The 14,403-nt window shown below is 44.0% G+C and overlaps 1 protein-coding gene across 6 annotated transcripts in view; it reads left to right on the forward strand.

Moving 5' to 3' along the window:
- The window catches only part of gabbr1b (gamma-aminobutyric acid (GABA) B receptor, 1b), a 146,272-nt gene that overhangs the window by 91,820 nt on the left and 40,049 nt on the right, over window positions 1-14,403 (forward strand). For all 6 annotated transcript variants that reach the window (XM_071499914.1, XM_071499911.1, XM_071499912.1 and 3 more), the window contains 5 exons: window positions 1,555-1,689; window positions 3,443-3,613; window positions 5,727-5,828; window positions 8,713-8,778; window positions 9,797-9,988. In XM_071499914.1, the coding sequence (XP_071356015.1) occupies window positions 1,555-1,689; window positions 3,443-3,613; window positions 5,727-5,828; window positions 8,713-8,778; window positions 9,797-9,988 (666 nt within the window). The remainder of the gene's footprint in view (window positions 1-1,554; window positions 1,690-3,442; window positions 3,614-5,726; window positions 5,829-8,712; window positions 8,779-9,796; window positions 9,989-14,403) is intronic.

The raw sequence follows: 14,403 nt of genomic DNA on the forward strand, positions 1-14,403 counted from the left end.
GCTCATGGGTGATGTAGCACTTAGAACAATTATCACATCAACTTCAGTTATAAGTTGAAATGATAAAGACTGATGGGAAACTGCTGCCTGTCGCCTTTGAGAATTAGACAACAGTACTTTCAGCTCAGATGTGTGTGACTCAGAGTTGAGTGTGGATGTCTTTGTATCACCCCTGTTCTAACGTCTTATCACACATCCTCTCTTCATCGCTCACATCCTCAGTTTTGTATGTTCTGCTTTGCTGTGACTGCTGTGTGTGGAGGAACGTGACAAATGTTAATCACATAATGTCATCCAAACCTGACCCCCTCCCTCTCTGTTAAATGATTAATGGTTACCACGCATTCACCATTATCATTTAAATAGCTTATTGATTTTTCATTGACTATCGGCTGTGAATGGAGGGTGAGGGACACCCGTGACATCAGGATAATGGGGCTTGACTGGTGGGTAAATGTTTCCCCAGCGTTACACAGATGAATGCTGTGTCTGCCTCCCCGTCCGGGCCTGAGCACCGAGGTGGAGGTGACCTTGGAACGTGCCTCACCTTGCGCCCCCCACCCCTCCACCCCCCTCCTGGGCTGCTGGCTCTGCCTCGGCTCTGTGTATGTGTGTCTGGTTATAGGGAGCATGTGTACCTCAGTATGTTACAATGCATACAGCTCCTCTGGTGAATCACCAGCAGCAGACTGATGATTGATTGTAAACCCCTGTCAGAGTGTCTGCAGGTCCTTAGTGTTAGTACCACAGAGACACACAGAAATACACACCACGTACCGCAACACAGACGGCACCAATTTTCACCTGTAGTGTGTCATTTTCCTGCAAACAACAACTTATGGTCTCAGAGTAATTCAGAAGGTGCTGTAATCACAAAGCTCTACCTCCCACACAGACATATAATATATGGCATATATGTCCCTATATCAAGAGTTGTGTTGTTACATATGTCACCTATAACAGGATATATTAGTATCACATAAATACATCCTCTAGATATATGAAGTATAATTTGCACATGTACATATATTAAAAATATTTATATGATGAACTTTTATATGTTGCAACCATATTTGTTCACAAAATATATTTAATTAATATGCAAGTTTATATATCATCATATCCATAGACAGACATGTATGTTTAAATTTAATAAGAAAATATATACAAACATATAGAAATTTTATGTATATGTTGTTTTTATAAATCATTAACAAATATCATTACAACATAAAAATTCATCATATATATATTTTTTTTTCATATACACATTTTACTGTGTGTATTTCATACATATTAGAAACTAGGATGTATATATATATATATATATGATAATAATATCTCGTCTTATAGGTGACATATATAGAAATGTGTCATATGTTACATATCATACATATTATACAGGAGTGATTCTAGTAGATCTGTTTATTTAGTTTTATGTCCTGGATGTTTCATTTCAGGTGATTTCAGGTGTCATTTTTATTTATGTTGAGTCATGTACTGCATTAACTCTGCACAGTGTGTTTCTGACAGTCCTGCTCTCTGTGTCCACAGTGTGATCCAGGTGAGGCCACCAAGTTGCTGTACGACCTCCTCTACACGGAGCCCATTAAAATCGTGCTGATGCCGGGCTGCAGCTCTGTGTCCACGCTGGTGGCCGAGGCTGCACGTATGTGGAACCTCATAGTGGTAAGAACCGTCGCACAAGCACAAAGCTGTCGCATTTCACTTAACCTGCAATGACAGCAAGCATAAAGTGACGCATTTACATTTTTATAGAGAAAAAACAACAGAAGAAGAAGAAGCAGTGGTAAGACAGAGGAGAGACACAGACACACTGCTGCACAGATAAAAAAGGCAGGATGGGTGATCTGTGGGTGCTGTTGTGTGAAAATACAGAAATGACACCACAGGAAAACACCACAGACACACAGTCAAAAATCAGCACTTGGAGACAGTGAACTGAGGGATGTCACAGTGAGACGTCACAGTCACATTAGAGAGGAGGCGTCGTCCTCCTCTGAGAGGCAGCTCTGCAGTATTCAAAAATGTTACTTCATTGAAAAAGCTACCCTGTGTGGGTTTCTTTTACCCATCTAAATATATTTGCATTCAGTAGCTGTGTCCCAGTTCAGGGGCTGAAGGCCAACGCGACTAGGCTCCTTCACGAGGGGTCCGACAGGTGGATCCTTCGTGGGCCAATATATCCCAAGATTCATTGCGTGTTGGTGATGAAAATAATCTGTCATCAAACAGCACAGACAGAGATCCTGAGCATCACACCGGTCAATGTCAGTTCAACAGTAACGGTACAACTGTTAAAACCAAGGACCTGCACTCTGTTGTGTATGTATCTTACTCCCCTTAAAGACCCTTCAGGAAAACAAACTGGACACAGTTTTGAACTGAACTGAAATAATCACAGTGAACCTGAGGCTTCAGTTTCCCTGAGGGCCCGGGGCCTCCGTTTGTCCCGTCAGTAATCCTTGATATCATTGGGTATTCTTGATGACATTAACCTCCCCAGGAAGAGAGCAGACGTGCTGCTACACAACAAGGGCAGAGACGCCTACACTGATCGGACTCATTCAGCTCCAATCACAGTGACTGATCCATGACATCATACCTTTACTACGGTCGGTCATCATCAGGTTGATGATGATGATGATGATGATGATGATGATGATGATGATGACGATGACAAGAAGTCATCATCAGATGTTTTAACCACTGGAGTCTGCATTAAGTTTAATCTGAGCAGTTAAAGTCATCGGTCTGTGATTTTGTCAATGACTGATCAGCTCCACCTCTCCACCTGCACACCGTCTCCTCTGTCCTCCACCCTCATGTCCTCACACTCCACTCTAATGTCAATGAACACCGGGGACGCAGACAGGCAGAGAGTAAGAGAGGAGTCTGAAGAGAGGGCGGGGGCGGGGCTGAAGGTCAGGAGCTGACTTGATGTCAGCTGACTCAGGAACAGATGAGGCGTCATTAACAACTCTTCAGAAGACTCTCTGTTCTTTGTTAGCGCTTCCTTTCTAACAGCAGCTTTGATTTACACTCACTGATCACTTTATTAGGAACACCTCACTGACACTGACACCTCAGGTCTTCAGGTCCTGGATCCAGATGTTGAAACCTTCCTCTGAGACTCTGCTCCATGTTGACATGACATCAGAGCATCACATTCATGCTGCAGGTCTCCTGTTCTACCACATCCCAAAGGGGGTCTACTGGGTCCAGGTCTGGGACTGAATTGGACTCACTGTCATGTTGATGAAACCAGTTTGAGTCATGGAGCATTTTCCTGCAGGAAGTAGCCATTAGATAACTGCATGAATAAGCAGGTGTACAGGTGTTCCTAATAAAGTGCTCCTCTGTGTGTTTAGTGTGACAGTAGCTTTAACGTGTCTCTCTCTCTCTGTCTCCTGTGTCTCAGCTGTCGTACGGCTCCAGTTCTCCAGCTCTGTCCAACCGCCAGCGTTTCCCCACCTTCTTCCGCACCCACCCATCTGCCACTCTGCACAACCCCACCCGAGTGCAGCTCTTCCAGAAGTGGAAATGGACCAAGATTGCCACCATTCAGCAAACGACAGAAGTTTTTACATCAGTGAGTGATCATGTGTTTAGCTGAGAGTGTTAGCCACTCATTATCACCTAAAGGTACTTTCAAAGATGTCATTTTAGCACCACAGTTTCCAGAATGTCTTCCCAGCTCAGTGATTATGTTTTGAACTGTTTTAAGTCTACCGAGCTTTGGATATCTCTGCATGTTGAGAGACCTGTACTCTGTATTTAAAGATCTTTTTTCTTTCTTGGCTCATCAAAAACCAAAAGCACAAGAGCAGAGGTTTACAGACTACTAACATTGTGTTCATCTGCTGTCATGTGAGCTGCAGCTGTTAGCATTTCCTCCTCACAGCCAGCACAACCGATGGTCAGGCCACACAGCAGTAACTCAGGAGGGCTGTTAAGGTTTTGGCTGGACCACAACAGCATGGCCTGACTGACCGATCGTCCAATTGATCATGTTTCCTCATCACTGAGTTGTAGTTTCCTGCTCCATCAGCTTCTATCAGGGGCTTTTTACAGCTGCAGTGTTGCTAACTCAGCTCATTGTCTCTAGATCTAGAGACCTGTCTTCAAACAGTCTGGGTGTAAACCTGGTCCAGGTCTGGATGCAGACCGGGGGCTCAGGTCTACTGACAGTCTAATGAGCCGCTCTGGTTTTCTGCTGCTCAGGAACTGCAGGAAGAGGAGGAGCTTCAATACACTGAGCCCCGCCTCCATAACAGCAAATACACTACTGATTACATGAATCATCATTACTGAAGGGGGGGGGTTGTATCAACATGTATTGCAGTATCTTTAAGATGACAGACTGGAGAGACTGAAAACAAGGCTTAGCACTAAAATCCAGCTGTGACCAGTTCGACAGCTCAAACAGAGGGAGTCAGACATAAAGAGCTGCCTCTGATAAAAGTCTGTGAGGTTCTGGATGAGGTCAATAAAGACTAAACTGTTGTGGGTCCAGCTCAGTCGTCATCTTATTTTAGCAGCAGCTTGAAGTGACTGCTGGTTAACATGTCGTCTTGATGGACCACGTTTCAGTCAGTTTCAAACTTGTTCTGTTGTCATGACAACAAGAGCCACTTGATTGTGAATTTAGCTGTATTAAAATACTCTATATGTGAGCATAGAGAGGAGGAGAGAAGAGGACGTGATGATGTCAGTTGTTTACAGATGCTGAGATGGCGTCGGCGGCGCAGCTCACTCTGAGCTTCAAAACCGCTCTTCAGAAACCTGTGGGTGACGTCACGTCTTTATTTACAGTCTGTGATAAAGTCACTGGAGGATAATTAGAGAAAGAATCGCAGTAGCGGTGTATGTTCATCGCTAGCTAGCTAGACGATGTTGCTAACTTGTGAACAGCTAACATTTAGACAACATTTATTCTGGGATGAATGATGAATGTAAAAACAGCTGGAGAACGAGAGGTGGATAAGGTGGGTACGGTTGCCAGGCAGCAGATGATGATGAGTTCAGAGGTGTGAGGATGGATGTCATGGATAGTGTCATGCTAGTAAAAAAGGTGGTCATCGTTCTGGGGTCATGACTAATGAAAAGTGAGCGTTGTTTAAATCATCTCCGAGAAAAATCTAACTTTCTGTTTTACATGATTCTGTGTGGCTCATTTGAACATATAGACATAAACTATAGTTTCCTGTTGTGACTGCATCCCTTCACCTCAGCTCAAATGAATGGCACAGAAAATGACATAAAATGACACATTTCCTTACTTTAAGTGACCAAGTGTTTGAACAGTGATTTGTCTGCTCTTACGTAGCATTTATAGACAGAGATGGTGAAGAAAATTGTCTCCTCTCATTTCCTGTGTCTCTCTCCTCCCTTATCTCCGCCATCTTCTATTACAGCTACCTCCCCTCACTTGGTTTCTCTCTCCGTCTCTGTTGTCACCTGCTGTTTTATCTGTTTGTTGTTATCATCACCTACACACCCACTATCATCTGTCCAAACCACCGGCTAATCTTCCCCCTCACTTCTATGCTTCTGCTTCAATTGCTGTTTACTGTTCTTCCAATTTCTGTCCATTATCTGTCCTCACCCCTGTTTTGGTTGTTGTCTGTCTTGTTTTCTCTTCTTCTGCGTACTCATTGTGTGTGTGTGTGTGTGTGTGTGTGTGTGTGTGTGTGTGTTTACAGACTCTGGATGATCTGGAGGAGAGGGTTAAAGAGGCGGGGATTGAAATCAGCGTTCGTCAGAGCTTCCTCACCGACCCTGCTGTGGCTGTCAAAAACCTCAAGGTATCCCAGCATTCCCTCCTCACACAGACCAGTCAGTCGGCCTCTGTCTGTGCAGTGGACCGTTCCCAGACTCCACCGTGTGAGGTTCACACTGGTGAGCCACAGACCTGCAGGGTGTGAGGAGAGATTCAGTCACGTCTGCCACTGACAGTGACGTTAATGAGCAAACCCAGTGGTCGGAACATGTGCTGCTGTACGGAGACGAACGCCTGTATTAGCATTAGCAGCACTGATGGTTTTAGCAAACTGCAGCAAAAACAGTACAGTTTCAGTTCACCTTCAACTTTATTGACATTTTATTCTTCTTAAAACATCACTGTCCTGAATAATTTTTGCAGCTCCTCAGTGCAGACTCCTGGGCCTCTGCCTCTCACTCCCCCTGTTACTCTGTATTAGACTCTGGCTGCCCCAAGTCATGATGTGTGGACAAACCAGGAAGTTCAGTTTGGGTTTTGTTCCTTGATAGTTGAGCTGTAGCTCCTCATACTCAGGAGACAGAAGAACACAAAACATGTCAGTGGTTCAACATTTAGGGAAACAAGGTTGTTCACTTTGTTTCAGTCTCGTCAGCATGTGGTTAGCCTAGCTTAGCATAAAGAAAGGAAATAGCTAGCCTGGCTCTGTCAAAAACAGAGAACAAAAATGTAAAAACAACTAGTTTTTCAGGGAAGTTGTGTGCTTGACGAGCAGCAGTATGTCCATCTGTCCAGTGCTACAGTCAGAGTGCACAGGTTTTAGTTTTGGTCTCTGTATACAGCCATGACAACAGGACTTCAGGAAGCTGCACACAACCTGCCCTGCAACCATCCGCTCCATGTCAAGAGATAGTTCCCACACATAACTCTGCCTAAAACCACACCCACATTTCGATTGTGTTCAGATGAAACAACCGAGATGAATGTGTGTTCACCAGGGAGGTTCAGAGGTGGACAGAGACAGGCTAGCTGTTTCCCCGTTTTCAGTCCTCATGCTATGCTAAGCTAACCACATCCTGACTCCAACATCTTATTCTCAGAGGGAAGTACAGAGTCGACGATTACACCAGCATGACCACACCACACGGCTGGTTCAAGGTGTCGAAGCATAAAAAACTACTACACCACCTACCCTGACAGAATGTGCAACAACAGAGAGGATGATGTGAATGTAGTCTAAAAAATCAGTTGTGTGTGTAAACGTATGCAGATGGGCTGGAGTTTCATTTATATCTTGGTCATTTCTCGTCATATAAAGAAACAGTGAAAAAGGTCTGAATGTCCTGACTCTGTTGTCTGGTCCAGGGAGGTGGGGGAGGGGTGAACGAAGCACAGTGGCCGATGAGAAGCGGACAGAGACAGAGAGAGTTAGTGTTTGGAAGATTTGAGTTGGAGTTGTTAGTGAAAATGAAGCAAACACAGTTTGATTTCAATCTTTTGATGTTACTTTGCTCTGTATAGGACGCCCTCACACTGTTAGAGTGTGAGCCCTGTTATGTGTCTCTGTCTTATCGTGTATATAAACAGTTTGAATCAGAATCAGAATCAGAATCCGTTTTATTGCCAAGTATGTTTTCACATACAAGGAATTTTTTCTGGTGATTGGTGCAATTGATCAGCAACAGTGGGGCTCTCTAGCCTTGTTGATGAGGCTAATAGCAGACGGGAAGAAGCTGTTTTTGTGGCGAGAGTTTTGGTCCTGAAGGACCGCAGCCTCCTGCCAGAGGGGAGTGTCTCAAAGAGTTTGGGTTTTTCCTGAAGTCCACTATCATCTCCACTGTCTTCAGAGCGTTTAGCTCTAGGTTGTTCTGCCTGCACCAGGTCACCAGACGCTCAGTCTCCCACCTGTAGGCAGACTCATCGCCATCAGAGATGAGTCCAATGAGAGTGGTGTCGTCTGCAAACTTCAGGAGCTTGACAGACTGATGGCTGGAGGTGCAGGTGTTGGTGTACAGGGAGAAGAGCAGAGGAGATCCCCTTGGGGGGATCCAGTGCTGATGGTCTGGGAGTCAGACACATGCTTTCCTAGCTTCACGTGCTGCCTCCTGTCAGACAGGAAGTCGACAAGTTGACATAGTGAAAAAGAAAAAAACAAAAAAACTCGGCCTCTCCTGGCTGACAAGGTGCATCCAAGGAAAACTTGGATGCACCTTGATTTTTATCTCTTATTTTATCTATATATTCACATTTGCATCCTGTACAATTTTTTTGGGTCCATATGTGTTGATACAGTTTCAAAGTGAAAAAGTAATAGTCATAGTGTAGGTGATGATGTGCGGGAAAAAAAACAAAAAACAAACACTGGCAACTTCTCAGGGTTGTAAAGGAAGTGGAGATGCTCTCTGTGCAGAGGTTGAAGCATCAAACCACCATGACTCTTAACAACAGCAGTGATTTGTTTCACATCAGCCTCTGACTGCATCACTACAACAGACAGGAAAAAATAAAACACACCACTGAGCTGCTCCTGGCTAAACCGTGTTCTAAGCTGATCTTTATTTGTTGTAGTTCATGGGTTTTATTTTATTTGCCATGAGTTGAGCTGCAAATTTCTGCACACAGTGTTCAATGGAAGCACAGATATCTGAGCCCTCCACCTACTCTCCTCCCTCCTCCCTCCACCTGTGTCAGCCTTACTTGCTTCCTTCCTGGCTCACACACACACTTCACAATGACCTTGCCCAGCGTGTTGGCCTAGTTTTGGTGTGCAAGATTAATTGGCCATTGCAGAAGAAACCATGGTAACAGCATGAATGTAACCCAGTGGAGAGGAAGTGTACCGCTGTGCGCTGCAGAGCTGGGAGGAGAGTTGGCGCCGGTGTTCCTGTATCCCTGCTGCAGGGCCTTTAACTCAGGCTCCTCATTCCCACCCCCTCTGTGACTCTGTCCTTTTCTTTTCCACTTCCAAGCGCCAAGATGCCCGAATCATTGTCGGCCTGTTCTATGAGACGGAGGCCAGGAAGGTCTTCTGTGAGGTAATGCATACTTCATTTATGACAGATGTGTCTGTTTTTATAGATAAAGATTCTCCATCCAGTTATTTGTGTGTTGGTCTGTTTTTCTGTGATTCATCACCGACAACAGAGTTAATGTAAACCCTTCACTGGCCTAACTGTTTACCACATGACCTTAGTATTGCACACGTCTAATGACACTGTTCTCTGACGAGTCGAGAAACCACAAATGTAGATGATGTAGATGAGCAAGTGTGTTCAGAGTTTCTTTATTTGAAGGAGCCACAACAGACATGTCAACCGGTATCTACCATGTGTTATGTTTTAAATCAGCAATAGAAACGATACCGACTGAGTCACATCAAGTTGTCAAGCAACACTGTTTAGCATGCTGTGCTGCTTGTTAGCCTGCTGTTCCCTCATGTTATCACTGAGTATATTATAGGTACACTTTAACATCTCACCTGTGGATATAAGGTGGTTCCCCGATGGTTGAACGAGCTTCCAAGTTCTATCAGAGCAGGGACGTCCCTCTCTATTTCAAGAATCTCTTGAAAACTCATCTCTTCCGGGAGCACCTCCTTTCCTAAAACCTGAACATTTCCTACTAGCACTTACTATGCACTTCTTGATGCACTTCCTTCTACAATCTCCCAGCACTTATTAAATGGATGTTGTATCTAAAGCTCACACGAAGGTTTCCCACTGCACTGTAGCTTTAAAATTCTCCTTCACTAGTAAGTCACTTTGGATAAAAGCGTCTGTCAAATGAGTAAATGTAATGTAAGGTAATTAAGTTCCTGTGCATGAAGAGCTATGCTCGTGCACATGCAGAATACAAACAAAATGGGGAAGCACTCATCCACTCATGTTGTGTGGCTCAATCAGGCAGAGGTCGGTGATGATCTGAAACCCACATGCTCTAGAAAACCCAGTTTCAAATGTGATATCATATATTACTGAGCGGTTAGTGACAGAAGTAATGCAGCAGCTGCTCCTGCATCACCTCCCTCTCCTTCGCCTCATCCTCCCTCTGCAGGTCTACAAGGAGAAGCTGTACGGCAAAAAGTACGTGTGGTTCCTCATCGGCTGGTATGCAGACAACTGGTTCAAGATCAAGGATCCGTCCATCAACTGCACCGTGGAGCAGATGACAGAGGCTGTCGAGGGTCATGTGACCACTGAGATCGTCATGCTCAACCCAGAGACGGTGCGAGGAGCCTCCAACCTGGTAAGACGGGCGTTACCTTACAACGTGCTCAGAATCACCTGCAGCTGCAGAGGCTGCTGGGAATTTATGATGAATAGATTAATGCAGGTTTTATATTTTGCTGCAGCAGCAAAAAAGGTATTGCTGCGTTAGGATTATCTGTAGTGCAGTGTGGGGCCTCCATGGCTACAGACCTACTGTTCAAATATGTCAATGACTCTAAATAAAAAAAAAAACATGTTTATAAAAAATGAATTTCACCTTCACAGTTCAGATATTTTACCTGAATCCACTTTAGTCTGTTTATTAAAACTACACTGATCTGCTTCAGACTTGTTCAAGAAACTGGTACAATAATAATAACTTTATTCATAAAGTAGATTTAAAACAAAGTTCACAAAGTGCTTTGACAACAAAGCAAAACAACAATACAACAAGATAACAACAAAATGACAACATAACAATATTACAACAATATAACAACAATATAACATAAAAATTTAACAACATAAAAACAACAGAGCAACAACATGACATAAAAACAATACAGCGCAACACCAATACAACAACAACAATAGAAAGCTGGACAGAAGTGAGGTAAAGTTAAAGAGATGAGACTCACAACATACTTCAGTATAAAAAACAGTTGACAATTGGAGAGAGTAGAAACTGTAAAAAATAAAGAAAACAATAAAAGGATGATAAAAAGATTATATAAAATAAAACAAGTCTATAGAAATGTGTTTTAAGAAGTGATTTAAAAGAAGTTCAGTAAAATCTTAAAGGTCTCATCCAGTCTAAAGGTAGATGTCCATGTGTTTGTGATTATAAAGCAGCTCTAGGTTCTATATTAATACTGTGAAAGTATCAAAGCCTCAGTCCACAGAGAAATGCACACAGCCTGTATTCAGAAACTGAGCCTTAAAACCAGCCGTCAGGACTTCTGGAACTTTGTGATGTCACAACAAAGCAGTCACTGCTTTCAGCCATGCCCCAAGCCCCGCCCAACTGGACCCACCATCCAACCTTGCAGGATTTGGTTTCTCTGAGTGTTTACCTGAAATCTGCTATATTTTTATTGGGTCACTCAGAAAACAGTCAGCCAATCAGAGGAGAGGCTCGGAGCCTTTCTTCTAATTGTTTCACTGACCTGTTGTTACTAGAGCTCCAGAGAGAAGCCTGAGAGAGGAGATGTAAAACCACACTGAGATGGTTTTTGGTTCTTAAGACCACAACTATATCTTCTGATGGAGATCAACACTTCAAATAAAACACTGAAGAAGATAAAATATGGACATTTAAACATCAGCTCTTAAAGAGACGGAGAACCAGTGACGGGATGCCAGGACTGGGATGATGTGATGACGTCTGTTAAAACCAGTAAGAAGCTGAGGGAAACACGTCGAGCTAAAAACACTGGCTCCTCTAAATATCCGCAGACTCTGGAGGCAGACGTCCTGGTTTCTACAACAGGACCATGATCCAGAGCAGATCTCAGAATCCACCATGAACCACTCAACAGCTGATCAGGAACAGAGCTGAGCTGAGCTGCTACACAGAGTGATAGCAGGCTGTGCTACTGCCAGAGGGCGGTACTGACCGGAACTTGTGCAAATGCCACAATTACTGTTATTTTTCTCAGTATTTTTAAGTTAATTAAAGAAAAATAATGATTGAGATATATATATATATATATATATATATATAAATAATACTTTTTCCTTTTAAATTGTGTTTGCTACAGGGCTTGTAAACTGTATCTCCTGTTTAATACATGGGGGAGCAGCTCAGTGTTTTGTTGCGCAGCTGCGTGCTGTGTTTCCAGGACACTGCTGTGTACACAGCAGACACTAACATTGTCTGACACACAGAGGACAGATTTTTATTAGCGTGCTGAGTGCTGGCCCTGCTGTCTGAAGGTTCTGTGTGAGTGAACAGGGGAGCTCTTTATTGATCAAAGTTTGGTGACGTGACAGCGCCCGTGTGAGGCTCAGACATCATCCGAGGAAAAACAGGTCGCTGCCTCCTCTCTTCGTCCTCCTCTCCATGTCTGCTCAGAGTAAATCAGGTCTTCCTGCAGCTTGAAGTCTGGGTGACAGTGTGATGGGCTCACCACTGACATGCGGAGCTCAGTCGGTAGAGTGGGATGGCCATTCATTTAAAAAAAAAGTTGCACTGGGAAAAAGTGTGGGTTTTAAAACTCATCTCTTCTTCGTTTTAGTTTTAAACTCGTTTCTTCTCTGTTTTAGTTTTAAACTCATCTCTTCTTCTCTGTTTCCTCCACCGTCCACTCTCCTCCAGAGTCTTCAGCCTCTAAAACAGAGACTCTCAGAAACGCTGCTGGACCCGTGTTAGTCTAAAACTCCAGGGTTGTGTTGTAGTCTGGACGGACAGAGACCTTTGGAAACGATGATGTAGACACCCATGGTGGCTCCTGATTGGCTCTTATCAGCCTGGACTACCAGTGGTGAAACAACATGGATAATGAATGAAAGTGTTACTGACCTTGTTGTTTTTGCAGCAGCTGTTGTTCAGTTCAGTTCTGTATTTGAACTCTACAACTGTCTTTGCTTTTCCTCCTTCAGAGGATTTACTGGAACTAACCAACTGAAAGGAGACAACCTGCTTCCTGTTTACACCAGCTCACACAGGCTCAGTGTATGCGACGGTCATGTGATCTATGTTTTCAGGTGTGTTAATGTGGATGGAGCCTGAATGTACTATAATGTAAAGATAAAACAGCCACAGAGGGAGGCAGCCAGGAGACAAACCTGTTGTAGCTTAGTTATAAAGAAACAGTATAAGGTTAACTGTATAGATTTCAGAGACCAGGTTCACATCCAGAAACCAGGTTCACATCCGTCTTGTCTGTGGTCAGGGTAACCACAGTTCTTTGGTTTAGGTCAGTGAACGATGGTGGTTTAAGTTAAATCAAAATAAACCGGTTCTAAACTGTCTCTATATTGAACCAGACCAGGTTCTTCAACCTGAACCAGGATCTCTGAGTCTGAGTTTAATGTTTACAGGTGGATACTGTGCTGCAGGTTTGGCCTCCCTGCTCCCCCCTCCCTGAGGCATCTTCCGTCATTGTCTGTTTACTTCACTAGCCTCACTGTCGCCTTGTATATTCCAAACATCTTGATGGTAAAACACAGAACATGAGAGAACCCAGAGGCGGTTCAAGGTTGAAGCTCCAGTTTACAGATGTTTAAGTTCCTACAGCTGTTAGTGACAAGGTGAGGGCAGATTGTGAGGAACCAGCAGGAACCTGACTGTGAACCAGAACGCTCAGCTCTACGTGTGACAGGGAACCAGTGAAGGCAACGTTTCTCCCTCAGGAACAGTCAGAAATAAAAGTTGTCAGTGTTGACGGAGCTGTCACATGTCGGGTCTCTGTGTGATGAAGAGAGGATGTGTAGGTTCGGTGACTCACCGCACATTCACCACTGAGAAGAGGAAGCAGTTAGAACAGAAAGTGAAATGACAGGTGATCCCTGCCTCGACTGGAGGAACTACTCTCCTTTGTGACCGAGGAACTGAGGATATTTTATGATCAGTGCATCACTGCTGCTCGTCCCGTCTCTGTAATGTACTGTTTGGTGCTGCGGCTGCTGCACAGCTGGGAGCAGCAGGCTGATGTCCTGACTCCAGGAAACATCCTCTGAGCCCGCCTCGCAGAGATCCTCCTGGTCCGGGTCCTGAAATGGTCCTTGATGTCGCTTACACTGCAGGCAGCAGGTAAATAAAAAAAGATGGGATAATATTAATCTTATAATCTTACAAAGAACTTCTCTGAGAAGAGTTACGAAGTGTAACACAGAACAAATCGGTACGATACTGAGGAACAGAAACAAACCAAAAAAAACAAGCAAGACAAACACACAGGTACGATTGAAAAGGTTTAAATCGTTAAAACCTTTAACAATAAAAGCAGATCCTGAAGGACGAGGCTTTCTCCTGACATCACAGCCAGGCTGTTGACTCTCACGGAAACCCACGATGAGTCTGCTTCTGCTCTGGGTCGGCATCCTGATGAGGACAGACATGAAATGACCAATGAAAGACACTTGTAATTAAAACGCTGTGGCTAAGAATAGGTAATTACTCTTGGCATAAACGTATTAAACACATTCATTTCATAATTTAACCTGTTCAGGCCAAGACTCCAGGAGAAATACAGTACAGTACAGTTCCTATAGAGACTGTGAGCTCAGAGAACAGAGGAGTGGGACGGAGAGAGAGAGGAGAATGGGAGAAGAGGGGAGAAGGAAGGGGTAGAGTTAAGTACAGGATAAATAAAATATAAAGACACAGAAGAGTCAGAGATTCTGGAACAGTTCCTGAACAGCTTCTCGTGACTATCACGAAGATTCGAGGGAGGTCGCTTCAAGGTGGCCACGTCTGAAACACATCACGCCCAGACAGAACCAGCCCAG

The sequence above is a fragment of the Trachinotus anak genome, unplaced genomic scaffold, assembly GCF_046630095.1.
Source record: "Trachinotus anak isolate AG129_WGS33_773 ecotype Australia unplaced genomic scaffold, CSIRO_AGI_Tana_v1 ptg000016l, whole genome shotgun sequence".
NCBI lineage: Eukaryota > Metazoa > Chordata > Actinopteri > Carangiformes > Carangidae > Trachinotus > Trachinotus anak.